Here is a 27,857-nt window from a genome sequence, read left to right on the forward strand (position 1 = left end):
ATAGCAACAAACAGTCCACACTTGGGGAGGAAGAGAAGAGGGTAATGCACTAAAATATGTGCGTCTCTCTGTGTCTGTGCTAAAACACGTTGATTAGTAAATATGAAGGAGGAATCTCCGAAAACTAAGTTTATTTACTAGTGTCACAAATAGACTTACATTTACATTGCAATGAAGTTACTGTAAGAAATCTCCTAGTCGCCACACTCCAGCACCTGTTCAGGGACACCGAAGGAGAATTTTGCACGGCCAATGCACCTAACCAGCATGTCTTTCGGACTGTGGGAGGAAACTGGAGCAGCCAGAGGAAACCCACACAGACACGGGGAGAACGCGCAGACCCTGCACAGACCCAAGCCAGGAATCAAACCCAGACCCCTGGTGCTGTGAGGCAGCAGTGCTAACCACTGTGCCACCACCAAACGTAGCCCCAAATCAAAAAGCAGCCCTCAAAAAAATGAATTATTTCCACCCCTGCTCTAAGCCAATGCAAACTTTCAAGTGGTAGTCTGTTCTACAGTAAACAAGGGTAGTTTATGTCTTAGAGATAATCTCCAGAGAGAAAATAAATGGTATTTTATTCACATAAAACACCTTTGCCCACAGGTGCCTGTTGTCCTGGTAACAGTGTAGATTCAGTCTCCATGTCGCAAAGAGGGGAATCCAGTAGCAAGTACAGAGTAAAGGTATTACAACATCACTGACCTAGATACTCTGGGCAGGTTTAGGCATGCTACAATAATAGGCAATATGATATCTGCTTATGGGTGTGACTTGTTGATGACAAAATATCAAGCCAAAAATGTGACACTGCACAAAGCAAAATGAAAACTTTCAGCTTCTGTAAATCGTTGATCTGCATGTTAATTATTTTCTGAAAACTGCCATAGAAAGAATATTTAGAAGAATCAAATAAAGTTGAAGATGTCACACGAAAGTCCTGCATTTTTACAGAAAAAATGCTAAGTATGGTGTTTTTAAAATCAGACACTCCTTGCTAGTGACATTAATAATTCTGCAGTTTTTCCTCAAGTGAATACCAATGCCTATATGTTTCTACATTCGAGTACAAACTGGTATTTAATTTAGTGGCAGTCACAATAGGGTGGCATGGTGGCACAGTGGTTAGCACTGCTACCTCACAGTGCCAGGGACCCAGGTTCGAGTTCTGGCTTGGGTCACTGTCTGTGCGGAGTCTGCACGTTACGTTGGTTTCCTCTGGCTTCCTCCCACAAGTCCGAAAGATGTGCTGGTTAGGTGCATTGGCCATGTTAAATTCTCCCTCAGTGTACCCGAACAGGTGCCGGAGTATGGTGACTAAGGGATTTTCGCAGTAGCTTCATTGCAGTGGTAATGTAAGCCTACTTGTGACACTAATAAGTAACCTTAAACTTAAATACTGCAGGCCTTCAGGCCAAAGTTACAGTGTTATCTTTATTACCTTCCAAACTTTAACCCTATAGCTGTGCAATACTGCCAAAAAGATCTTACAACATCCTCCGTAGCCAACTTTTGGTAATAAGCACACTTCTTCAATATCACTGCTGACAGATTTGCAAGGCAGAAGTTGCTTTACTCTCTCAATTTATGAAGTTCGGAAGCCTTTTAACTTGAAGCTATTTCATTTATGAAGCCATCACTGCCTCTGATATTCGGGTAAGCGTTCTCCAAGGCGGCCTTCGCGACACACGACGGCGCAGAGTCGCTGAGCAGAAACTGATAGCCAAGTTCCGCACACACGAGGACGGCCTCAACCAGGATATTGGGTTCATGTCACACTATCTGTAACCCCCACAGTTGCCTGGACCTGCCAAGTTTCACTAGCTGTCTTGTCTGGAGACAATACACATCTTTTTAGCCTGTCTTGATGCTCTCTCCACTCACATTGTTTTGTTTCTTAAAGACTTGATTAGCTGTAAGTATTCGCATTCCAACCATTATTCATGTAAATTGAGTCTCTGTCTTTATATGCCCCGTTTGTGAACAGAATTCCCACTCACCTGAAGAAGGGGCTTGGAGCTCTGAAAGCTTGTGTGGCTTTTGCTACCAAATAAACCTGTTGGACTTTAACCTGGTGTTGTTAAACTTCTTAAAGAGCATATTACCCAGGCCCACTGTCCCGCCCCATCCCTGTAACCATGGCTAATCCATCTAATGCACTCATCTTTAGACACCAAGGGGCAATTTAGCATGGCCAATCCACCCAACCTGCACACCTTTGAACTGTGGGAGGAAACCAGTGCACTCGGAGGGAACAGACACTGGGAGAACGTGCAAACTCCACACAGACACTCACTCAAGGCCGGAATCGAACCTGGGTCCCTGGTGCTGTGAGACAGCAGTGTTAACCACTATGTCACCGTGCCGTCCGGTTTAATTTATAACCAAAACCACATTGAAGTGCTTATCTTTCCAGTATCTGAAGTCCAGGTGATCACGAGTCATATCCAGTGAGGTAAAAACATTAAAAGATTACTAATCAATCCCTGGGTAATAATATAACACCATGTCGTACACTCAAGGTCAAACTTTAATTTGTCAGAAGTAAAATTTCACATGAAGCTGAAGCTTTATCTGGTCAAAGCTTGGAAACAATGTTGGTAGCAATCTTGATTAAGAGTATCACCCCGAGAGCAAAAATAGACTATTCAATCTCTTTTACATTTGAATTAATTTTAGCAGCAGCTTTCAGCAGAACTTAGCTTATGTAGAGTTAGCTCAAGCCAAACAAAAAAGGCTATAAAAGTAACAATGAGGAGATGCAAGAAGATGACATGCAAAAAGAGAAAAGCAACGACAGCTCAAGGTAAAACAACAAGGAAAAGGTGACACAGTGTCAGCACACAGAAGCATTGTATAAATATGAGGCAGAATTACAGAATGATCATTGTTGGACAATTTGTGACACACCTAGTTCAGTTGAAAGAAGCTGGAAGTGAAATGAACTTATGATCTGAAAAAAATAATACATTAAATAAATCAATCCCCGATTCCAAAATTTAATGATGGGTTTGAACGATTTTTGTGTGCATTTGAACTGTCAGCACAACTGATAACAAGCACAGAAACTGACCCCGTCGCTCAGTGGGAGAAATTTTAACTATATTTTTGGCACTGGAACCTGAATTATGTAAGGAATATAATATTGTAAAACTGGTGTTTTGGTAAAAATTTCATCAAAGGCATAAAAGAACCTAACTATATGTACAAAGCATTACCTGGAGCTATGCAACAGCAAATTCAAAATTATCCAATTTACTAACATCAGGCACATGGATATCTGCCAGAGGAGAACTAGTAACTGATTAGCTTAACTTGTTTGAAATATTAATGCCAAATCATAGAATTCCTACAATGCAGAAGAGGCCCGCTGAGTCTGCACTGACTCTCTGATAGAGTATCTTATTTATCTAGAGTATCTCAGTAATCCCACATATTTATCATGACCAATCCACCTAACCTGCACATCTTTGGCCAGTGGGAGGAAACCAGAATAAACCCACACGGGAAGAACATGCAAACTCCATGCAGTCACTCAAAAGCCGGAATTGAACCCGGTCCCTGGAGCCGTGAGGTAGAAGTGCTAACCACTGTGCCACCATGCCACAAGGGCTTGAGGGACATACAATGGCAAGACAGTTTCCTCAGCCTCAGCTGTTGCTAACAAGGTTTAGGTTGTAAGCTCGAAAAATTCCAAGGGTAGAAATTAATTTCAGGCTGTGGAAGGAAATGGGTTGTATTAAATCAGCTGCCCGCTACATGCAGCACCTAATATTTAATGCCACTGAATGCAATATAACTGAATATCAGATGGCATGTATAAGCAAGTGGACAATTCAATACTGATCGTTTTGCACTGGCATCCAAGATGAATCTCTACCTTGTGGTTTATGAAGCTTTCTCTCTATTCTTCATCAGATAATAGAATGTCCACCTGAATCTGTGCCCTTGAAATGGCTTAATCACATAACAGAACAGAGCTACCTTCTTTGAGTTGATGAAAATATCTGTCAGGGATCTGACATGTTTTTATCTGGGTTTAAGTAAAGATGCATTTCAAGGCTGATTGTTGAGATGAAAGCATCATCCTATCCTCGTCAGAGGTAGGGACAGAAATGCAGGATGGGACATCCCACAATGAGAAACAAACAAGTCAGAAATTAAATGTGATATGGGCATATAATCGCACCACTTTTAGCATGAACAATCAGTGAAGATAGAATGTAAAATGAAACAAGATTCATAACTCAAAATGAAACTATTTCTAAAGGTTAGCAAAATGCAGACGACATATCTGTGAGCAGAATAAAAACATTACAATCACCTCATTTTATACCTCAACACTTGTTTCCCAATGCAGCTTTCCAACCCAGTTCCCTTTTGCATTCATCGCTGGAAAAATCCTTCCCCAAAAACACAGCAGCTGCACTTTTAAACTCCAAACAAAACAGTGTAGCCTTGGCCTTTCCTTCACAACACTACTCCTGCAGCTGTCACTTTGCTCAACCACATCCTCACTTGCGCTTTTGATAGCCTTGCTCCCAGTAATGCTCCCACCCTGGCCATCACCCCTGACGTAGAGCCCAATTTCATTCTGTCAAGACCATGAAGCAAGCTTGACCATATCTGGTGCACAACTGATTTATCCACAAACTACTCCAAAATCAGCCTGGAAAGCAAAGTTGCTTCTTTTCACCACTACTCACTATTGTGGGCGGCACGGTAGCACAGTGGTTAGCACTGCTGCTTCACAGCTCCAGGGACCTGGGTTCGATTCCCGGCTTGGCTCACTGTCTGTGTGGAGTTTGCACATTCTCCCCGTGTCTGCGTGGGTTTCCTCCGGGTGCTCTGGTTTCCTCCCACAGTCCAAAGATGTGCGGGTTAGGTTGATTGGCTATGCTTAAATTGCCCTTAGTTTCCTGGGATGCGTAGGTTAGAGGGATTAGTGGATAAATATGTAGGGATATGGGGATAGGGCCTGGGTGGGATTGTGGTCGGTGCAGACTCGATGGGCCGAATGGCCTCTTTCTGTGCTGTAAGGTTTCTAAGATTTCCTCAAACCCTGTTTTCATACTTATTTATTTCTTCCTTACAGACTTTGTCATTAAGACTGAGACCTGCGGCCTCTCCCTCACCTCCTTACCCAATAAGTCACACATCCTCAAATGCTGCCTCTTCCTCTCGTCCCAAACTCCATCATTTCTCTTTATTTTCCTTCATGCCTTCAGGTTGACCATACAATTTTCCACCACCTTTCCTCCATTGCCCAATTCAGAGGGATTGCCCTTGCTTGGTTCTGCCCTTCATTATTCAATCACAACCACAGCCTATTAATGGCTTCACTTCCTGCCACCAGGCCATTACCTCTGGAATTCTGATGGATCAATCCTTGACTAATCCCCTTGCTCATCTATATGCCATCCCTACCGAAGAATAGGATTAGATTCCATAGGGTGATACTCAGTTCTACATTCCAGCACTTCTCTTGAACTCTCTATTGCCTCCCTGTTGCCAGGTATCCAGGCTTGGATAAGATGAATTTCTCCCATTTGAACTCTGGGAAGAGTGAAACTATTGAATCAGAGCCTGCCATCAACTCTATATCCCTCATATCCCTCTCCATGACTATTTCCGAGGATAAACCAGACTGTTTACAGCTTTGATGTTCTATTTGCACTCTAGCTATATTTCTTACCCTGGATCATCTCCAAAAATTAAATCATAGAATCCCTACAGTGCAGGAGGCCATTCAGCCCATTGAGCCTGTACCAACAACAATCCCACCCAGGCCCTATCCTTGTAACCCCACCTATTTACCCTACTAATCCCCCTGACACTAAGGGGCAATTTAGCATGGCCAATCCACCTAACCTGTATGTCTTTCAACTGTGGGAGGAAATCAGAGCATCCGGAGGAAACACACGCAGACACGGGGAGAATGTGCAAACTCCACCCAGTCACCCGAGGCCAGAATTGAACCCGGGTCCCTGGCATCGTGAGGCAGCAGTGCTAACCACTGTGCCACCTGCCTGTTTCCAAAGTCCTTAAAGATGCCTTATCTATTGACTATTACAATGCTTTTCTGGCCAGCCTTCTATACTCAAACCTCCATGAACTCCAAAAGAGTTTGATGTTCTTATCTAATCCTGATTTATGTAAATTAGAACCAATAGGCGTCTTAAACTGAAATTATTCTCCTCTCTGTTTTTGAATACTGGGGAGCAGGTGCAGATTGGTGTTCAAGGTGGTAATCCTCTCCCACTTCAGAACATTATTGGGCGACACAGTGGTTAGCACTGCTGCCTCACAGCACCAGGGACCTGGGTTCAATTCCAGTTTGGGTCACTGTATGTGCGGAGTCTGCCGTTATCCCCACGTCGGCGTGGGTTTCCTCTGGATGCTCCGGTTTCCTCCCACAGTCTGAAGACATGCTGGTTAGGTGCTGTGCCATGCTATATTCTCCCTCAGTGTATCCAAACAGGTGCCGGAGTGTGGCGACTAGGAGATTTCACAGTAACTTCATTGCCGTGTTAATGTAAGCCTACTTGTGACACTAATAAATAACGTTTATACTGCTGTGGTGGTATGTAACCTCGGTGTCATTTTGATTTCATCTTTCACACACTCCTGTATATAGAAACCTGCTCCTCAGCAATTTCCCATGTTTTCTATTCTGACTTGCCCTTTAGCTATTGGCACACAATTTCAAGAAAAGGTTCAGTACGTGAAAGGTCAGCTTGTACTCTCGACAGACACTTCCTGACCTGATGACTAATTCAGCATTTTCAGTTTTTCTCCTCTTCCATTCACTTCGCCAATCTTTCTATATACAGGTTTTGTCCTGGTTAGTCTGTGTGCCCAGAATGTGCTAAATTCCTAAACGACGCAGGCAGCACGGTGGCAGAGTGGTTAGCACTGCTGCCTCACGGACATGGGTTCAATTCCTGCTCCGGGTCACTGTGTGGAGTTTGCACGTTCTCCCCATGTCTGCGTGGGTTTCCTCCATGTGCTCCGGTTTCCTACCACAGATGTGCAGGTTAGGTGCGTTGGGCATGCTAAATTGTCCCTTAGAGTCCAAAGATGTGGAGGTTAGATGGAAATGCATGGGGTCATGGGGAGGGGGCCTGGGTAAGACACTCTGCCAGAGAGTTGGTGCAAACTTGATGGGCCGAATGGCCTCCTTCTGCACTGACGGGATTCTATGATACTAGCTCAGTAGCAAGAAAAAGCTTGATATTCTAAAAAAAAAGCCACATAGGTGACAAAGAAACAATCTATTTCTTCTCCCACTGCTGAGCCTTTCTTTTGACAATATTGCAGCAAATTCATCAGAAAAGCAAGATCTCAATTGTATAAGATATCGCTTAACAGATATGAATTTGCAATTTAACTTCTTTTTTCCAGATAAACTCAAGATCACAGCCTTGTAACTGACTCAATGATATTATTTTCCTTCAGCTACGTTACAAAACGTAATGTCACAATCAGCATCGCTTTCAATTCCAGTTATAAAATTCTTTGAAACGCCTTGTCGTTTTGTTTGTTTCAGTGGCTTTTTATTTGGACTTTTACTGAAATTGGCAAATGCAGATGATATCAGTACTAGTCGAAATATTTTGGGGTCAGATCATGTGAGGAAGCAAAATCAAAGATGAAAGTTGAATCACTAGGGCGGCACGGTGGCACAATGGCTAACACTGCTGCCTCACAGCGCCAGGGACCCGGGTTCGATTCCCGGCTTGGGTCGCTGTCTGCGTGGGTTTCCTCCGGATGCTCCGGTTTCCTCCCACATTCTGAAAGACGTGGTGGTTAGGTGCATTGACCCGAACAAGCGCCGGACTGTGGCGACTAGGGGAATTTCACAGTAACTTAATTGCAGTGTTAATTTAAGCCTTACTTGTGACTAACAAATGAACTTTAAAACTTTACAGCTTATCATTGTCTCTACCACCAATCAAAACAAAATTTTGCAAATATGCTGGAAATCTGAAACAAAAACAAAAATACACATCGGTCAGGCTGCTTTTCTTTCTTTACAGATTTTGCCTGACTTGCTGTGTTTTTCCACCATTTTGTGTTTACTTTCAACCAGTAATTAATTCAATTCTCTAAAGGTTCAATCTCAGCAACTCTCCCAAGCATTATCTTGATGATCATTTGTTTACAAAAGAACTTGTAAGACTAACCTTCAGAGCTGAATGTGCAGAGAGGACCTCCTGATTGTCGGAAAATGGAGAGTTCGTAGGGCACAATGTTGTACCAAAGCCTGAAAATTCAGTTTCACCACAGTCAGTCTGAAGCGTGCCCTCAACTAACTGGCCATTACGTTCAAACGTTGTCCAATTTGCTGCAGAATCAGTGAAGCTGTTGTCAACAAAAGCTGCAGACTGGCCTGGATTGTGGCCTCTCGGTGGTTCTTCTTCAGCATTCCCAGAAATGTTTGATTTTAACAAGCTGAACTTCAGAGCACAAGCGTCGGTAGTTGAAACAGAAGAGTTCAATCCATTGTCACATCTGCGATTTGTAGATTTATGGCGTTGGTTTGGAAAGTGATGATTTGTGAAGCCTCCTTTAGGAATTTTGGAGCTCTGTTCCTGGAAGCTCTTTCCAGCAAAATCATCTTTCTCTCTCGAAGACAATTCACGAAAAGTACCACAAAACTGAGAGGTTTTGCAATAACCTGCAAAGTCACTCCATAACTCATTGTTTTCTTCATCATTTGATGCAAACGATCCTTCGTTTGTTGGAGCGTTAAGCTGTATATCCTCCCTCCCACCCATTAAATCAGCTCCATTTAAATTATGCTTCATTTTGCTAATGGGATCCTCCATGTAGCCTGCTGGGGTAGCATTGACTGATTCACTGCGATCCAACGCTTCTGAATTGAAAGAGTTGTGAGTTTCCAGTACAGTTGTGTCTCTTTGGATTTTGAACTGAACTGCACCAAGATCTTGTTCCTCCATGTAATTCTGGTTCACATCTAATCCACAATCACCCAAAGGAATAGAAACTTCCACATTTCCATTAATGCCATTCAGTTTCACCAAGCATTCCGCCATGTTCTGGGACAAGTTGTTTGCATTTATGTTTTCTTCATTCTGTTGCAACTGGTGATCTTTCTTGATAACCAGTTATCACGTTGACAGCACATGGTTGATGACAGTACTAGCATGGAGTTATTATGCAAAGATAATTCAGAAATAGTTCACAAAGGGTCGAATGATTAAGAAATTAAAATGGAAAGTTACTTCCATTACTCTTTTGTTTCTAGCTTCTGGGCAACTCAATACACTTCACGTATCTCAGTTTAAAGTTACTAATGAAACAGCTTTAAAAGGAAAGTAGGTCAATCTTTATGTACTGAACGGCATTGCAGTTTCGATGCTATGGAAATATTTGTATTAATTTGCAAGCTACGTTTGCAAAATAGGAACGGATCATTTCACTTTATTTTGCAGTTTATGGTTTTATAGACTGGGTTGTATTCCCAGCATGGTTACTGCTGTTTTCAAATGACCTTCAGCATTTGTGCCAATTATCTCCTTCAGTCTGTAGAAAGAAATGAAAAAATAACAAAGTGAAACATTCTTTGCATATTTGTTAGATCAGGCATGGTATTATGGAAGTACACAAAAGGCTTTTATACCCAGACCAACGTCAATTCTGGCTTCTTAGATACATCTTACAGCAGTTCAAGAAGGTAACTCTCCACCACTTTCTCAAGGGTAACAAGGGAAGAGGAGTAAACGTTGGCTTATAAAAGTTCACATCTCAAAAACAAATGTAAAGAAATGTTTAGAAAACTGGATTTGTATGAAGAATTTGCATTTTGCCAACAAGTAAACACTAAGTTTCCTCCTTCTTTCCTGTTTAAGTTTCATCACCAAAAGATGATTCAGCCTGTAGTATATCTAGAAGGCATATCAAAGTTAAGCCCAGTCATCTTTAATGGTTGCCCACAACATTTCCTAGCAGGGATCTTTGCGAAACAAAATAGGAATACAAACTTAGCATTATTTTCCTAGTTCAGGGTACTGAGATCATTTGTAATAGTCCCACTATTAGCCTGAAAGTGTTATCAGTGATTAAACCTAAAGCATTTCTCATCAATATGCTTCCCACTTTACTATTTTAGAATAAAGGAGTTTTAAAGAAAGAAAAAGGAGAATAGAAGCTGGCAGCAAGAAAGCAGATGAATAAGTGACCAGAATTTTTGTTTTGGTGGTGTTGGCTGCAGGAGGAATGTTAACAAAAGCATTGGAAAGACTCCACACTTTAACAATAATGCTGTGGGATCTTTTACATTCAGTGGTGCAGGAAAACAAGACCTTGGGTTTAACCTCTCATCCGAACAGCAGCACCTCTGACAGTCCCTTACCACTGCAAATGAGTCGGGCTAAAACCCATGACCTTCTGACCAGAGGTAAAAGTGCTACTGCCCAGTTAAATTGATATTTTTAAAAAATGAATGAGTTTTGAATTTGGAAGAAAAAGAATGAATATTTAACATTTGCACACCAGTGCAAATTAATGTTGCATTTCGTCATGTGGGTTGGCTTTTAAAAATCTCAAAGTTAACTTACTCAGTTTTTAACTGGGATATTTGAGTAGCAGCATATCTGATCCTAAGGCAGTTGTGTCCTAACAATGTCTTGTGTTGACCAGAACAATAATCTTAACACAAAAACAGGAAATGCCAGAAATATACAGTAGGTCTGGCAGCACCTGTGGAGAGTTAACATTTTGAGTCTGTATAACTCTGTTTTGCTCTCCATATATGCTGCATTTTCCCATCATTTCCTGTTTTTTAATTTCAGATTTCCAGCATCCGCAGTTTTCTGCTCTTATTTTACAACATTATGCTCACCTTTTTTTATTCATTCTTAGGACATGGGCGTCGCAGGTTGGCCAGCATCTATTGCCCATCCCTAGTTGCCCGAGGGCAGTGGAGAGTCAATCACATTGCTGTGGCTCTGGAGTCACATGTAGTAAGCTACTTCTTACTGTGTTTACCCCAGTCCAACGCCGGCATCTCCACATTATGAGTCACATGTCGGCCAGACCAGGGAAGGACAGCAGATTTCCTTCCCCAAAGGGCATTAGTGAATCAGATGGGTTTTTCCGACAATCAGCAATGGTTTCATGGTCATCAGTAGACTCTTAATTCCAGATATTTTTTATTGAATTCAAATTCCACCATCTGCCATGGCGGGATTCGAATCCAGGTCCCTAGAACATAGGATTAATAGTCCAGCGATAATACCACTAGGCCATCGCCTCCTCATTCACATGTAACCTTTGGGCTCTTGCAAACTTAATGCATGACAGAGGTCACAGCCGACGACCATTTTGATTGGTGAATTAAACAGGCTTAGGGTAGTCAGCAACAACTGTTCTTGGTGAAGGAGAAGACCCCCCTCCCCAGGGTTTGGCAAAGTTGGCAGAGGAACCTTCCCAGCTGGTCAATGTTGCAATTTTGCTTCAGTAAAAATGTATGGCAAATAAGGGTGTTACTCTGATTCAAAATGTGTGACAGTCAGGCTGTCTTAGGGGAGCACATCGTCCGTTACTTCCTGAAGAGCCAGAGGATTCACAAATTCAATATGGAATACACTTATCAAATTCCAAAGCAGAGAATGGACGGAGAGAAAAATGTGCGATTGGCAAGTATGTTGAAATTTTCAAGGGTTTGCATTGTGTTTAGTTTGATTATCAGACAAAAGGGTAATAGGGTAATGATTTAATCATGGCTCAAACTTATTAAAACGATTAAGAGGCAAGACTGAGATTATCCCCATGTATGTGAACAGGAAGAGGAAGTTTCTGAAAATTAAATGTTGAAAAAGCAGACTTTGCCCTCACTTCAAAATAAGCTCACATAATTAGTTTAATAACCCACTGATTCTGAAATTTGTGACAATCTCAAATATATTGCGGAGATTTTTCAAAGCAGTACTTTGTTTGAAAATACTTTATTGGCGCAGTGGGACGGCTGCACCAAAAAAAACAAGATAAATGACTAAGTTTCTCTACCAAGTGGATGCAACAGTTGCCGAATAGGAAAAGCATCTTATAAAAATAAACCCCAAAACTTCAGGATTGTAATTTATGCACAATATGATGGCAATGTTTAGAAATTCCAGTTTCTAAAAATTTCACCAGAGGGCAAAACTTTTCTTCAAAAGAAATATAATTTAGAAATGTAGGAACCCGGGTTTGATTCCAGCCTTGGGTGACTGTGTGGAGTTTGGAATTTCTCCCCGTGTCTGTGTGGGTTTCCTCCGGGTGCTTTGGTTTCCTCCCACACCCCAAAGATGTGCAGGTTAGCTGGATTGGCCATACTAAATTGCCCCTTGGTGCCTCAAGATGTGGGGGTTAGGGGGTTGGCCATGGAAAATCTGTGGGGTTACAGGGATAAGAAGGCCTGCTAAGATACTCAGTCAGAGAATCGGTGCAGATTCAACCGGCTGAATGACCTCTTCTGCACTGTAATGATTCTATGAAAATATTTTATATGCCTCCTGCTCATTTCAACCTGAACATTGTTTTTGGTTATTCTTTCCTCAAGTTAGGGTGGTTTTCACCAAAAATGTCATTTTTTTTTGTATTTACAAATTGCACAGGAGTTTTGAGGATAAATTCTATCTCCAACTTCGAATTGAAGCATAATTAAATAAATATTTTCTAATGGGACAAATTTGTTGACGGTCAAGACACCGACATTTGGAATAATGTGTAAGTTTTTAATTAAATATTAAAGATCTCAGCAATAGTCAGTTGTAGAATTCTGCAGCTAAAAGACTGAAGGAGCCATTATTAAGGCAGCACATTATTAAGGCAGCCTCCCATCCACTGACTCTGTCTACACTTGACGCTGCCTCGGCACAGCAGCCAGCATAATTAAGGACCCCACGCACCCCGGACATTCTCTCTTCCACCTTCTTCCTTCGGGAAAAAGATACAAAAGTCTGAGGTCACGTACCAATCGACTCAAGAACAGCTTCTTCCCTGCTGCTGTCAGACTTTTGAATGGACTTACCTTACATTAAGTTGATCTTTCTCTACTCCCTAGCTATGACGGTAACACTACATTCTGCACTCTCTTGTTTCCTTCTCTATGAATGGTATGTTTTGTCTGTCTAGTGTGCAAGAAACAATACTTTTCACTGTATGTTAATACATGTGACAATAATAAATCAAATTTAAATTTAAAAAAAACACACTGTTGCCAACTGCTTATAGTCAGTCCTTCAGCAGATAAATCTGATCATATAAACCTTGTTAACATCGTTTTCTATTATTTAATCCTCAGTTCTTATCTGTTTTGGAATGCAACAGAAACGATTGACAAAAGGATCATTAGGAATTATTCGATTCCCTTTGCACACAAGTCTCTCCTGTGATACTCAAGCTACCCCGTTTTCTGTGTCACCATTCATGACTTGGGAGTCTCAAATGTAACAAAAACGAGATAACAAGGCACATGAATATGCAAACATTTTTGCTGAACTGTTTTTTATTACCTTCTTGGTTTTTAATTTGCAAAATGTTGCATTCAATCCTTAACAATACCTCGTTTAAAAATATTAAAACCTCCTCGTTAGCAGTGCAGTTTATTTTACGCTATAATACTAGTGTATATAATACACTACGCTGTTAAACTAGCTATAATGTTAGCTATAATACTAGCTATAATGCTAGCAGTTTAAAATCGTATATTTACAAGAACAGTAACATTGTACAGATACTAATGGCAACTGATGTAATTACAGGCATTGATTTAAAGCCTCTTGGACATTTGAGGCTCGGATTGTTATAAATAGCAGTGCAAAACAATTAATGAGTGCCCTTATCAGCCGCACAATAATTACGATCACTTCACACCCGGAAGTGACAAACGCTTATCAATAGCATTTCACAACCTTGCTGTCATTTTGCAAAGTTGAAAGAAAGCATGTTCACGGGGACAGGGTTAGAAATGATGGCAGGTTAAGAACACCCTGGAGGAAGAACTCCCCAGAGCGAGGACAAGTCTCTCTCCCAGTGCTAGCTCTCAGCTGCTCCATCTATGCGAAGAATTAACATTTCAAACCAGCACTCACTATCGGTACCTTTCCAGCCGGTACTTAAAATAGATCTGGTAATTCCCACTGACTCGAAGCGAAACCTTTTCGTTTTAGTGCAACTTATTTAGACGCATTTCTTAAAAAATATATTTAAATAGGATTTTTATGATCAATCTCGTTTGCATAATTTCAGCCCCCACACTTTTCCGCTCTCGTTACTAGTAAAACTTTCCCAATCTGTGTTTTTTAAACCCCAGCTCGAATGTTTAAAAGCACCCAGAGAAAGAGAGAGAGAGAGAGGTGAAATACAGCGAGGGCTCAGGAACCGGCTTAGCTACAGCGAGCCCTGGGCTGGGATCAGTTACTCTCCCACCACGGGCGGAGCCGGCAGATCCTCCAGCTTGGAAAAACTGAACAGCGGGGGAAAAATAAACAGTAACAAAAGTCGGGGAGTGTTTCCCGTCTCAGCCCCAATCCTCGCTCGATTCCCCCTGCCCAGCTAGCCTGCTACAATGGTACCTGTGGTCGGTCGGTCGGCTCCGCCGCTGCCCAGGAATCAGCTGTGAGCCACAGTACAGCCTCAGCACAGCCTCAGCAGTCGCTGTATCAGCAGTCAGTCTCACATTGAAAAGCATTCCACTTGTGGAGTTTTACACACGTCACCCAGCCCAACCCCTCTTAGCTTTGAGCATTTGCTGACACAAACACTGCCAGCCAAAGGGAAGCTGATCCTTTCAGGTTGATGACCTGATATTGGAACATTCTCTCTCTCCACAGATGCTTCCAGGCCCGCAGAGTGTTTCCACCATTTCCTGTTTCAGATTTCCACCAGTTGCCAATTTTTTTTTTGCTCTGACGTTAGAATGGGCTGCGTGCATTGATTGAGTCACAGGTTTCAGGTCAGATGCTGCCTCACCTGCTAGGTATTTCCAGCTCTCCCTCCGCCCCGGAGTTACACGTCTGTCGAGTTAACTGGCACCTGATGCATCTCTGCATCAAGGTTGCAACACAGCTTTACTGACTGCCCGAGCCCTTCCTGTTCCTGTGAGTTGTAGGTAGGTCTACTAACCTCAGCTTAGGCGATAGGGCAAATCGCCCCTTGTCTATTAGTATACTGTAGGTCTGCAGACATAAAAAAAGAATGTTAGACTTACACAGAAGGTTAGTTAGCATATGCAAAGAGAGATGAAAAATTAACATATAATCCTTCCCACCAGTGGATTTATTTTTTCATAAGTATTCATTTGCTTGCTTAAAAATGTTTATTTCTTAATTACAGTAAGGAGTCTAACAACACCAGGTTAAAGTCCAACAGGTTTATTTGGTAGCAAACACCACGAGCTTTCGGAGCGCTGCTCCTTCGTCAGATGCGTTGGCGTTCTGCTCATAAACAGCAAACAGGGCATATAAAGACACAAACTCAATTTACAGAATAATGATTGGAATGCGAGTCTTTACAGCTAATCAAGTCTTAAAGGTACAGACAATGTGAGTGGAGAGAGCATTAGCACAGGTTAAAGAGATGTGCATTGTCTCCAGACAGGACAGCCAGTGAGACTCTGCAGGTCCAGGCAAGTTGTGGGGGGTTACAGATAGTGTGACATGAACCCAAGATCCCGGTTGAGGCCGTCCTCATGTGTGCGGAACCTGGCTATCAGTCTCTGCTCAGCGACTCTGCGCTGTCGTGTGTCGTGAAGGCCGCCTTGGAGAACGCTTACCCGAAGATCAGAGGCTGAATACCCGTGACCGCTGAAGTGCTCCCCAACAGGAAGAGAACAGTCTTTGCATGCATTTAAATTGAATTAATGAACTGCCCGCCCAACTTTATCAGCCTTTCCTCCTTTACCAATCTGCGTTTGCCAATCCGGAACCGTGCCGTAATGGACCTGCTAAATAAAAGTCTGAAATGGACGCTCCAGCTTCTGAAGGGCGCGTTCAGTGTTTCCAACGGCTCTCTGACTCAGATCAGTGGTGGGGGGGAGGAGGGAGGCGGGTCAGATCATTCTCGGGCTGGGGGGGGGGGGGGGAGTGAGGCCAGATCGTTGTCTGGTTGGGTGGGTGGGTGGGGGGGGGGGGGAGTGAGGCCAGATCGTTGTCTGGTTGGGGGGGGGGTAGGAGGAGGAGGCATCTCAGGCGGGTGGGGGGGGGGTAGGAGGAGGAGGCATCTCAGGCGGGGCGGGGGCGGGGGCGGGGGGGGGGGGGGCAAGAGGGCTGACCGTTGTCTGGTGGTGGGGGGGAGGGCTGATCGTTGTCTGGTGGGGAGGGAGGAGGAGGTGGGTCAGATGTTCCTCTGGAGGGGAGGGGGAGTGAGGCCAGACCATTCTCGGGGGGGGGGGGGGGGGAGTGAAGCCTGTTCGTTGTCGGGGGCAGCGGGGGGAGTGAGGCCAGATCGTTGTATGGTGAGGGGGAAGTGGGTGAGGCCAGACCATTCTCGGGGGGGGGGGATCGCTCACTGGTTTGGGGGGGGGCAGGGGCAGATGGATCTCTTGTGGTGGTGGTGGGGGGGGACAGATGGATCTCTGGTGGTGGGGGGCAGATGGATCTCTGGTGGTGGGGGGCAGAAGGATCTCTGGTGGTGGTGGGGGAGATGGATCTCTGGTGGGGGGCGGGGGGCAGGGGGGTCTGCTGCCACTCTGTGGGCGATCGGTGGGGAGGGGAGGGGAGGGGGGCAGGGGTGGCGATCGGTCTGGGTAGTGGGGGGGTGGATAAGGGGGACAGTGATGTGTGTGGATAGTGGGGGGTGGATAAGGGGGACAGTGATGTGTGTGGGTAGTGGGGTGGGTGGATAAGGGGGACAGTGATGTGTGTGTGTGCACCATCGCTCCAGCTTTTCGCTCCCAGGCCGCTTTCTCCACTTTCTGCGGCCCGGGAGCGATCTGACACGGACGCGCTTTTTCAAATTTTTTTCAAACTGCGCATGCGCAGTTCAGAGCTCCGATCGTTTCGGCCGCGCTAAGTCCCACCCACAGCGTGAATGGGACTGGAGATGGCTGAGTGCGTATGGGGGCGCCTGAAAGCAGATTTCAAGTCGGATCTGCATTACGCCCAGATTCGGCACTTCGAATGAAAATGGTAAAATCGGGCCCTATGTGTTCCCCTCTCCATGCCCATATGCTGCTTCAGTTCCCCAGCTTTAGATACATTTGATGGTAAGCACTTGGGCTGCTTGCCTTTGACAGTTTATATGTTACTTACAGACATATTGTGCAACTAATGGCAGGTGCGAATGCCTAAGTAGCAAAAGAAAAACCCAACTATATTATGCAATAGATCAATATGTGTTATCATTAACACCAAGGCGCTGGTGTTCATTTGCATGGTGGTGTTTCTAGCAGTGCCTGCCTGCAGAATTGTGGTACTGGCTACTTCCTGTTCAGGCCGCAAAGTGTGAGGTTAACTGGTGTAGCACAGTCGGGTGTGCCCCTGAATACAGCCGCAATCACTGAATGTGGATGATCATTACCATTCACGGCCTTATGCAATGCATGGATACTAACATCGGCCAAAGATTGCACAGAAAACATCTTTCACATTCGCTCCTTAAGCAACATACAGTAGGAAGCAAAATAGGTCCTACACTGGAGCTATTTAAAGCTCCACTAAAATGGTGCTTTTGATTTACCTGTGTTGTGGAAGCACTATGATGAATTCTTCAGTGAGATTGGACGTTTCTGCTAACCCTTCAGGAAGGCAGAAGGCAACATTGGATAAAAGCAAATGACTGCGGATGCTGGAATCTGAAAACAAAAGAGAAAATGCTGGAAAATCTCAGCAGGTCTGGCAGCATCTGTAAGAATAAGAGGAAATAAGTTCAGTGGGACAGGAGCATGCTGACACAAGGGGCCTACCGGGACAGTCCTTTTTGTGGATTTTGAGGAGTAGGTAGAAGCGGGCTGTCCGGGGTTGGGAGATTATGAGGTTGGAAGTTGTGGGGGGAAGGCATTCAGAGGAAGTGAGGTCGGTGATGGTGTTGGAGATAATGGCTTGATGTTCAGTGATGTGGTCATGGTGCAGGGGGAGGTAGGAGGAAGTATCTGAGAGTTGGCGCTCAGCCTCTGCGAGGTAGAGGTCAGACAACAACAGCATCCCCTTTGTCATCAAACCTGCCGACAATGTCAGGATTGGACCTGAGGGAGCGAAGGGCGGAAAGTTCAGAAGGAGAGAGGTTGGAATGGGTGAGGGGGGTAGAAAAATTAAGACGGCCAATGTCCCGTCGACAGTTCCCAATGAAAAGATCGAGGGCAGGTAATTGTCCCGGCAGGGGTATCCAATTGGAGGCAGAATGTTGGAGGCATGTGAAAGGATCTGTGGAACACGGGGAGGACTCATGCCCATCCTTACAGATGCTGCCAGACCTGCTGAGATTTTCCAGCATTTTCTCAGAAGATAACATTGCCTTGCCTATAGGTAAAGGGGCTATGGTTTCAGTTCTACTGGGTCACCAAATGAGCAGCACATGCAGTGGAGGAGGCAGAGAGGTGAGCCTTTGTGAGCAGGGCGGTGAGGTAGGCTCTCTTTTGAAGGCCCTGTCCTGGGAGAGTTCTGTGGGGAGTACCAGTCTGGCATTGGGATGGGCCAAGAGCAGTGCGTTAGGTGGTTATGCTTCCCTGAGGAGATGGTGTTGGAGTTACGCCAACTCCTTCACCATGACCTGGAGCCTCAAAGGGGTGACTGTGGTAATGTAATGGGCTAGTAATCCACAGGCCCAGGCTAATGTACTGGCGGTAAGGATTTAAATTGCACCATAGCAGTTAGTGGAGGTTAAAGTCAATGAATAAATCCTGGAATTAAAAGCTAGTTTTACCAATGGTGACCATGAACCCATTGTCGATTGTTGTAAAAACCCATCAGGTTCAATGATGTCCCTTTGGGGAAGGAAATCTGCCGTCCTTACCTGGTCTAGCCTACATATGATGACAGACCCACAGCAATGTGGTTGACTCTTAACTTTGCTCTGAAATGGTGTGGCAATTAGGGATGGGCAACAAACGCTCACCTAGCCAGCAGAACCCACATCCCATAAAAGATAAACCAGTGTGGAGATGAGCTTCAGTGACTGGGAAGATCTCCACTGCTCTTTTGTTCTATGCAACTGGTTCCTTTCAGGCGGGAGCTGGAGACTTTAGTAACGTGTCATAATTCATCATTCCCAGGAGTATGACGGAAGTCACAGAGGCACTCTACAGAAGGAGAGGTGACTTCCTCCAATTTGTCCTGTGGAAAACCAGGACGAAACGACATGTCTGCCAAGGGACCTTCTTTGATGGTGAAGGACACCATCAAATGTTCTGCTGGTTCCTCATGTCAAAGGGGAGTGATACTGTAATGACGAGAGCTACCACTCTGTCCAGGTACAGTTGGTGTGTGGCCACACCACAAAATCTATCTCAGTGAATGGCCACTACCCTGGCAATACCCATGATGCTTTCATCCTGTGACAGTCAGTACTTCCCACTGTCTTCAGGCCTTCAAGAGAGCCAACAGGATGGTTACTTATAAAATGTAGAGACATAGAAAATGGGGGCAGGAGGAGGCCATTCGGCCCTTCAAGCCTGCTCCATCATTCATTATGATCATGGCCGATCATCCATGGTCTGATTCCACTTTCCCCCGTATCCTTTGATCCCCTTCGCCCCAAGTGCTACATCTAACTGTTTCTTGAAAACACTTAATGTTTTGGCCTCAACTGCTTTCTGTGGTAGTGAATTCCACAGGCTGACCACTCTCTGGGTGAAGGAATTTCACCTCATCTCTGTCCTATAAGGTTTACCCTGTATCCTCAGACTGTGACTCCTTGCTCTGGGCTCACTCCACATATGGGAACATCCTCCTTGCATCTACCCTGTCTAATCCTGTCAGAATTCTATAGGTTTCTATGAGATTCCCCCCCTCATTCGTCTGAACTGCAGTGAATGAAATCCTAACCGAATCAATCTCTCCGCGTACATCAGTCCTGCCATCCCAGAAATCAGTCTGGTAAACCTTCTCTGTACTCCCTCTATAACAAGAGCCTCCTTCCTCAGATAAGACACCAAAACTGCACACAGTATTCCAGGGGTGGCCTGGTGGGCTACCTACCCCACACTTGGCTCACAACTCCCTTCCACCATCCCATCACACGAAGTCAGTGGGTATCAGTGAAAGTTATGGAGCCACCAGCAACATGTGGAAGACAGCATTGGTTTTCCTAAAGCAGAAATGTTGTTGCTTTGATCATTGAGGAGGGCTCTCTCCAGTAGAGGCCCAGGAAGATCTCCATGTTTATGGTGATGGGCCACACTCTCCAGATTATGAGAGCTCAGAAAGGGGAGGAGGAGGACTGAATGGGAGCTCTTACAGATGCTGTATCCCCATTAACGTGTGTGTGTGGGGGGTGGGATGGGGTGTGCAGAGCCACATGCATGCAGTTGCTTCATTGAGAAGCCCATTATCCTGGTGGACCCATGTGCCCCATCCTCCTACAGAGTGTCTCTTACTAAGGTGATGACTCACCAAATAATTCATTTACATAGAAACATGGAAAATGGAAGCAGGAGTAGGCCATTTGGCCCTTTGAGCCTGCTCTGCCATTCACTATATCATGGCTGATCACCAAATTCAATATCCTGATCTTGTTTCCTGTCCCATATCCCTTGATCTCTTTAACTCCAAGAGCTTCGTCTAATTTCTTCTTGAAATCACACAACTTTTTGGCCTCAACTACTTTCTCTGGTGGTGAATTCCACAGATACACCACTCTTTGGGTGAAGAAATTTCTCCTCATCTCAGTCTTGAAAGGTTTACCCCTTATCCTCAAACTATGACCCCTAGTTCTGGCCTCCCCCTCGGAATCCACCCTGTCTGTTTAGTTTGGAACAAGTAAATGAATGTAATCGGCACAAAGCTATCTATTCACAGTCATGTACAAAGCTCAATGCCTTTCATAATATATCAAAAACATCCAAGATGTGGTTCCTTGGGTTAACTTTTAATACACATTAATAATTGATGAACCAAGGAAATCACTGACTTTGTGCAGTCTTTGCTGGATTTACACTACGCGATGAACCAAACACACGTTTGTCAATATAAACCTTTGACTAGAAACCCCTAGCCACACAATTAACCATCACAAACTAACAAGAGTCATTGGTCCTGTCTGTTTACAAGCCTGATCCATTTCTTCTTCACAGACTTGGTTATCAATCAAGAATCACATTCTCAGGATGGTCAGTTACCTGGGGGAGTATTGGAATGGAATAAGGTGACATGTTTAATTGACCTGTGCCAAATACTTTGACTGACCTGTCAAAAAGGTTGCATTCATTTACAGTGGCAGCAGTGAGATCACTAACCCACAACAAAGCCTGGCTCACCCCTGCCTTGCCCTGAGGTGTGCATTTTCACCTGGTCACCATGTAATTCCCTCCAATTTATAGAAAACAGCACAGTGACGGATTTTAATCTGTGCATTTTGGGGTTATTGGCTGAATTTTGTTTAAAAATTGGCTAATCTCAACCTACCCACTTACCACCTGCCAACTTACCCACGTACACGCCTCATCCACCTGTTACCTACCCAGGGGTTGTAAATCTTTGGAATTCTTTACACCAAAGTGCATATTAGTGAAGAGAGCTTTGCAGGGTCAATCGGGCTGGGTGTGCCTTTCTTGCCTCTGAATCTGATAACATCATCAAAACTAAGTGATGTGTCTACAATAGCTACTACCTGCCAGCCTACCCAGCTATCACCTCATCCACTTAATATACCTCATACACCTGCCGCCCCCACCCACTCACCCATCTACCGCTCCCTACCCACTCACTCATTCATCCACTCAACCAGTCACTGACATTCATACTGGACATTTAAACTTACCATACGGCAACTAATGCCCTAAAAAGGAAGAGTGTCCTGTCCTCCTTCCCATACTCTCTGATGGAGGCTGAGCCCCATATTTCTGGAGAAGCTGTGCCCTGAAGACTCAGCAAGAAATGCATTGGGGCATTGAAAAGTTCGAGCAGAGATTGTTGCCTCCCAGAAGATCTGGGCCGATGTATACTGGGATATATATTTACCACTGTTATTATGCTATCAACTGCACAAATAAAGGCAAATATCAGAATCTATATGCTAAGCTATTCCTTTTGTAGATGCATATACTTTTCTTCTTTGGGAACCAATCTGTCTAATCTCTCTTTGTCTGCAAGTTCCAGCCAGCCAGATTTTACATGGAAATGACCCAGCTAGTGTTTACCTTCTGCTTGAGTAATCCCATGCGCCTGCTCTGTCACTTTATCCCTTCCACTAATTATCCCACACACATTCTTAACTCTTAGTGAACACCATTCAACTCTGACATACTCACCTCACTCTACTCTGGTGAGTTTAGTTTTTGAAACAAATTCACCTCAGTAAGCAGTTGCTGGAACTCCATAGAATCATAGAATAGAATCCCTACAGTGCAGAAGGAAACCGTTCGGCCCATCGAGTCTTCACCGACCCTCCAACAGAGCATCCCAACTAGGCCCTAACCCCACAGTCCCAAGTATTTACCCTGCTAATCCCCCTAACCTATACATCTTTGGACACTAAGTTTAAGTTTATTTATTAATGTCACAAGTAGGCTTACATTAACACTGCAATGAAGTTACTGTGAAAATCCCCGAGTCGCCACACTTCAGCATCTGTTCAGGTCAATGCGCCTAACCAGCACGTCTTTCGGACTGTGAGAGGGAAACGGAACACCTGGAGGAAGCCCACACAGACACGGGGAGAATGTATAGACTCCACCCAGTGACCCAAGCCATTTGAGAGGCATAACGTCTGTCCACCCCACATCTTCTCCCTGATTCTTCCCCATTCTGGCAACAAGATTGGGAGTGTTACCAATTTAGGATTATACTGGGATACGGTAGCATATTGGCTGTGTCACTGAACCAATATTCTGGAGGCCTGAGCTAATGTTCCAGAGATGTTTGTGCAAATTGCACTGCACCAGCTGGAGGATTAGCTGTCTTTCATATGGAGCTATGAATACAAATGCTTGTTTTTATAAGGGATTAATTGCTTGAAAGTACTTAAATATATTGACTGGGTTTTTATCAATGAGAATGTTTTATTCAACATAGTGAAGTCTGAAATAGGTAATTAGAACAATAGTATATTTCATCTCCTGCCCTTGGTGGATACGGAGTTGGCATGTAGGGTGTAAGGGCTAAGGGTGGTGAGTGAGTGGTAAGGGTTAGCATGAGTTGGCATAGGGATTATAAGGCACTTGCGGGCATAGGTTTGCATGGAGGGTATGAAGGGTCATGGGGTAGGGAGAGGGGCACAATGTAGCATTAGTTGGCATGAAACGGGCACCAACCTTTATCCTTTCACAACCAAGATACCCAAGATTCTTGTTGGGAAGAATTCAGAGCAGGTCACCTGACTGTGGTGATTATGGTGATTGTCTCTTTAAGGGCAACACAGCAGAAGAGGGTCACCTGGTGTAATGACTTTAATCAGGCCATTGGGGTGGGCCTGTTAGAATATGAACTCCCTGATCAGGGGCAGACGCGCCATCAATAGGTCCAGGCAGCGGGCGATCGACGGGGACGTCCATCCTGACTGTCTGCCCCTCTACCGCGGCTACATTCGCAGCCAGGTGTTTCTGGAGAGGGAGCATGCGGTGTCCACGGGCGCAGTTGACGCCTTCCGTGACCGCTGGGCGCCGCAGGGGCTGGGGTGTATTATCGACCCTGATAATCACCTCTTGGTTTGATGTTTTAAGTTTCCTTTCGACTTTGTTTTTGGTTCGGGCTGTTCCCCCTTCCTTTTGGGGAGCTGCCCCTTTTAATTTGTCCCTAAGTTAATTTGAGTTAGTTTATTATGTTGGTACCTTAAAAGAGATCCCTGATCAGGGGCCAAATGGATGGGCCAATCAGGGAGCCTCTTGCTTTGTACTTGACCAGGAGTGCCAGTTCCTCTGGAACACCTAATGCAGACTGCGAACTGAAAGCACTCTGTATGCTGCTGTCAGACTTGTAAATACAAGGATTTTGGTGAAGGGATTTCTGCCTCTGAGGACTTTTACACCTGGCTTTATGGACCAATTGGGACTGAGAGTGGATAATCACCCCAGGGATGGAGTCCTCTCTGAGGTAGAAAACAGTCTGACGGTATGTAATAGACATGTAGGGATGAGGGCTGCTGGAAGGCAGCTGGGAGTGGGGGTGGAATGCTGCCGGTCTCTGTACAGATTTTCCTTGTCAATAAATACCCTTCGTGTTCCTGGCGAAATCTGTAGCCTGCATCATTCACTGACCTTGTTCATTCCTCCATTTTACGGTGGTTGTTTGAGGCCAATTATCCCAGTCTTAGGACACCACTGCAGGAGCAGGGTAGTGTCCTAGACCCAAACCTTTTCAGCTGCTTCATCAATGACCTTCTCCACATCAGAAGTGGGGATGTTCACTGATATTTCCAGACTGTACAGTACCATTTGCAACTCCTCACTTACTGAAGCAGTCCTTGTCCACATGTTACAAGACCTGGACAACACTCAGGCATGGGCTGAGAAGTGGCAAGTAATATTCTCACCACACAAGTGCCGGGCAATGGCCATCTCCAACAAGAAAGAATCTAACCATGTCATTTTGACATTCAACAGCATCTTCAGCACTGAATCCATCTCTATTAACATTCTCTGGAGTGATATTACTCAAATATTTATCTGGACAAGCTAAGTAACCAATGTGGTTATAAGAGCAGGTTACAGGCTGGGGCTTATGTGGCGACAGTCCTAACACCCCAAAACCTGTCCAGTATCTACAAGATACAAGTGAGGATTGTATTGGAACTCGCACATCCAGGAAAAAGCAGCCCATTTGATCGGCACCTGAACTACCACCTTAAACATTCACCTCTCTATCAATGGTGCACCATAGGGGCAGTGTGTACTATCTACAAAATGCATCGCAGCAACCCTCCAAGACTCTTTCGACAGCACCTTCCAAACCTGTGACCTCTACCACTTAGAAGAACACCACCACATGCAAGTGTCCCTCCAAACAACACATCATCCTGAATTGGAACTATATTGCTGTTCTTTCATGCTGGGTCAAAAACCTGGAACTCACTCCTAACAGAGCTGTGGATACACCAGTTGGACTGCAATGGTTCCAAAGATTTAAAAAAAATTTCATTCATGGTACATGGGTATCACTGGCAGGCCAATCACCACCACGGTGGCACAGTGGTTAGCACTGCTGCCTCACAGTGCCAGGGACTTGGGTTCGATTCCCAGCTTGGGTCACTGTCTGTGTGGAGTCGGCACATTCTCCCCGTGTCTGCGTGGATTTCTTCTAGGTGTTCCGGTTTCCTCCCACAGTCCGAAAGACGTGCTGGTTAGGTGCATTAGCTGTGCTAAATTCTCCCTCAGTGTACCTGAAGAGGCGCTGGAGTGTGGCGACGTAATTTATCATTTTTATTTTTAAAAAAAATTCCAACAATAAGTTAAACCTGAATGAATTCAACTCTACATTTGTAAAGTATATTTTCAGAGTCAGAAAGGTTACCTTTTTAGTTATTAAGACTTACCATGCTATTAAAAAATGTACTTATGCCGGAACAGACAAACCCTAACTCTTGTGTAGAAGGTATCTTGTGGGTAAGTACCAAAACCTTGTGCCTTTCATAAGCCCAAATGCCAGTTTTATAGATGAGCTTGTGAAGGTGCAGGACAAATCCGACAGCATTTCCACATTTAACTGAGCACGTGGGGAGGCTAGAAACTGCTTGCCCATTTACTCCTGAATAACAATGAGCTGTGATAACCTCACTGTTAATCATATGTTCACATCATGGTAGCACAGGGACCTTGGTTCAATTCCCGGCTTGGGTCACTGTCTGTGCGGAGTTTGCACGTTCTCCCTGTGTCTGCATGGGTTTCCCCCTGGTGCTCTGGTTTCCTCCCACAGTCTGAAAGATGTGCTGGTTAGGTGCATTGGCCATGCTAAATTCTCCCTCATGTGAATGTGAAAATCCCCTAGTCGCCATACTCTGGCACCGAACAGGTGCTGAAGTGTGGCGATTAGGGAATTTTCACAGTAACGTCATTGCAGAGTTAATGTAAGCCTACTTGTGACACTAATAAATAAAATAAAAAACTAAATCTTTTCAAGGACAATTAGGGGTGGGGAACAAATGCTGGCCTTGCCAACAATGCCCACATCTAAGAATGAATTAAAATGTCTAAAAAAAATTATACCTGTTTTGTTAAATCCCATGTTAGCAGTTTAATTTGGGAAAATTAATGTAAAATGTAACTTCTTTCATATGGCAAACAACATGTTGAAGATCATTAATTTATTTACATCAGCTCATGACAATGTGTGTAATTTTAGACACTTTACTAATGTTTTAAGAAATCATTTGCCAATTAATTTGTTGCCCTGCATTGCTGCATGTTGTTTCATACTCAACAATTCTGGCTGTTCAATTTGAGATAAGAAAATTGAAGCAATCATATTGCCCACACAAATTTCAATACAATAATTCAATACAATAAACAATACAATAATTGCATATTTTCTGAGTACAACGTCATTTTCTATTGCTTATTGACTTGAGTAGAATGAAAAACTGGACTTTAAACTTGTTAATTTCCAGCAGTTAAGATTGCGAATTTAAATTAATATGTAACGGACTGCTCTCTACCGGAGGAACTTCCAGTTTGGTTGTGTTGAAAACTTTTGTGAAAATTGTTTGTTTTGCTCCAAGTTTTTAAAAATTCTATAAAATTTCCCTATCTGCCCATTAATGGTTTAACAGCAGCCACAATTTGAAATGTGGAAACTTTGGGAAATCAAAGCATTAGCAAGAGAATATCAGAAATAGGAGGAGGAGGAGACTATTTAGCCTCTCGTTCCTGCTCTGCCATTCAATAAGATCATGGCTGATCTGATTCTGGCCTTAACTCCATTTTCCTGCCTCCTGTCCTTAACCCGTGACTCTCTTGTCAATTGAAACCTGTCTAATTCAGCCTTGAATATATTTAATGATTCAACCTCCACTCCTCAATGACAAAGAGAATTCCAAATGTTAATGACTCTCTGAGAGAAGAAACTCTCTCTTAATATGTACTTTAAGTTGGAAACCCTGTATTTTAAAACCATGCCCCCCCCCCCCTGTTCTAGATTCCCACAGGAGGGGAATCATCCTCTCAGGAGGGGTAAAGACCCCCCTCAGAATCTTATCTGTTTCAATAAGATTGCCTCTCATAGAATATCATAGAATCCCTACAGTGCAGAAGGAGGCCATTCAGCCCATCGAGTCTGCACCGACCACAATCCCACCCAGGCCCTACCCCCACATATTTACCCACTAATCCCTCTAACCTACGCATCTCAGGACTCTAAGGGGCAATTTTTAACCTGGCCAATCAACCAAACCCGCACATCTTTGGACTGTGGGAGGAAACCGGAGCACCCGGAGGAAACCCACGCAGACACGAGGAGAATGTGCAAACTCCACACAGACAGTGACCTGAGCCGGGAATCGAACCCGGGACCCTGGAGCTGTGAAGCAGCAGTGCTAACCACTGTGCTACCGTGCCGCCCCTAACCACTGTGCTACCGTGCCGCCCCTCATTCTTCTAAATTCATAGAATCATGGAATGCTACAGTGCAGAAGGAGGCCATTCGGCCCATCAAGTCTGCACTGATCACAATCCCATCCAGGCCCTATCCCATAACCCATTTAATCTAGCTATTCCCTCTGACACTAAGGGGCAATTTAGCATGACCAATCCACCTAACCCGCAC

At 44.3% G+C, this 27,857-nt stretch overlaps 1 protein-coding gene across 2 annotated transcripts in view; it reads right to left on the reverse strand.

The window, feature by feature from the left end:
• Nucleotides 1-15,055, reverse strand: part of LOC144507166 (uncharacterized) — a 50,832-nt gene extending 35,777 nt beyond the window's left edge. The window contains exons 1-2 of one of the 2 annotated variants that reach the window (XM_078233994.1): nucleotides 14,586-14,896; nucleotides 8,187-9,549 (exon numbers count right to left, since the gene is read on the reverse strand). In XM_078233994.1, the coding sequence (XP_078090120.1) occupies nucleotides 8,187-9,059 (873 nt within the window). In that variant the 5' untranslated portion in view covers nucleotides 9,060-9,549; nucleotides 14,586-14,896. Of the gene's footprint in view, nucleotides 1-8,186; nucleotides 9,550-14,585; nucleotides 14,897-14,982 lie in introns of those variants that run through there. The other variant, XM_078233995.1, reaches the window with a different exon arrangement.
• Nucleotides 15,056-27,857: the final 12,802 nt, after the last annotated feature.

The sequence above is a fragment of the Mustelus asterias genome, chromosome 18, assembly GCF_964213995.1.
Source record: "Mustelus asterias chromosome 18, sMusAst1.hap1.1, whole genome shotgun sequence".
NCBI classification, from domain to species: Eukaryota; Metazoa; Chordata; class Chondrichthyes; order Carcharhiniformes; family Triakidae; genus Mustelus; species Mustelus asterias.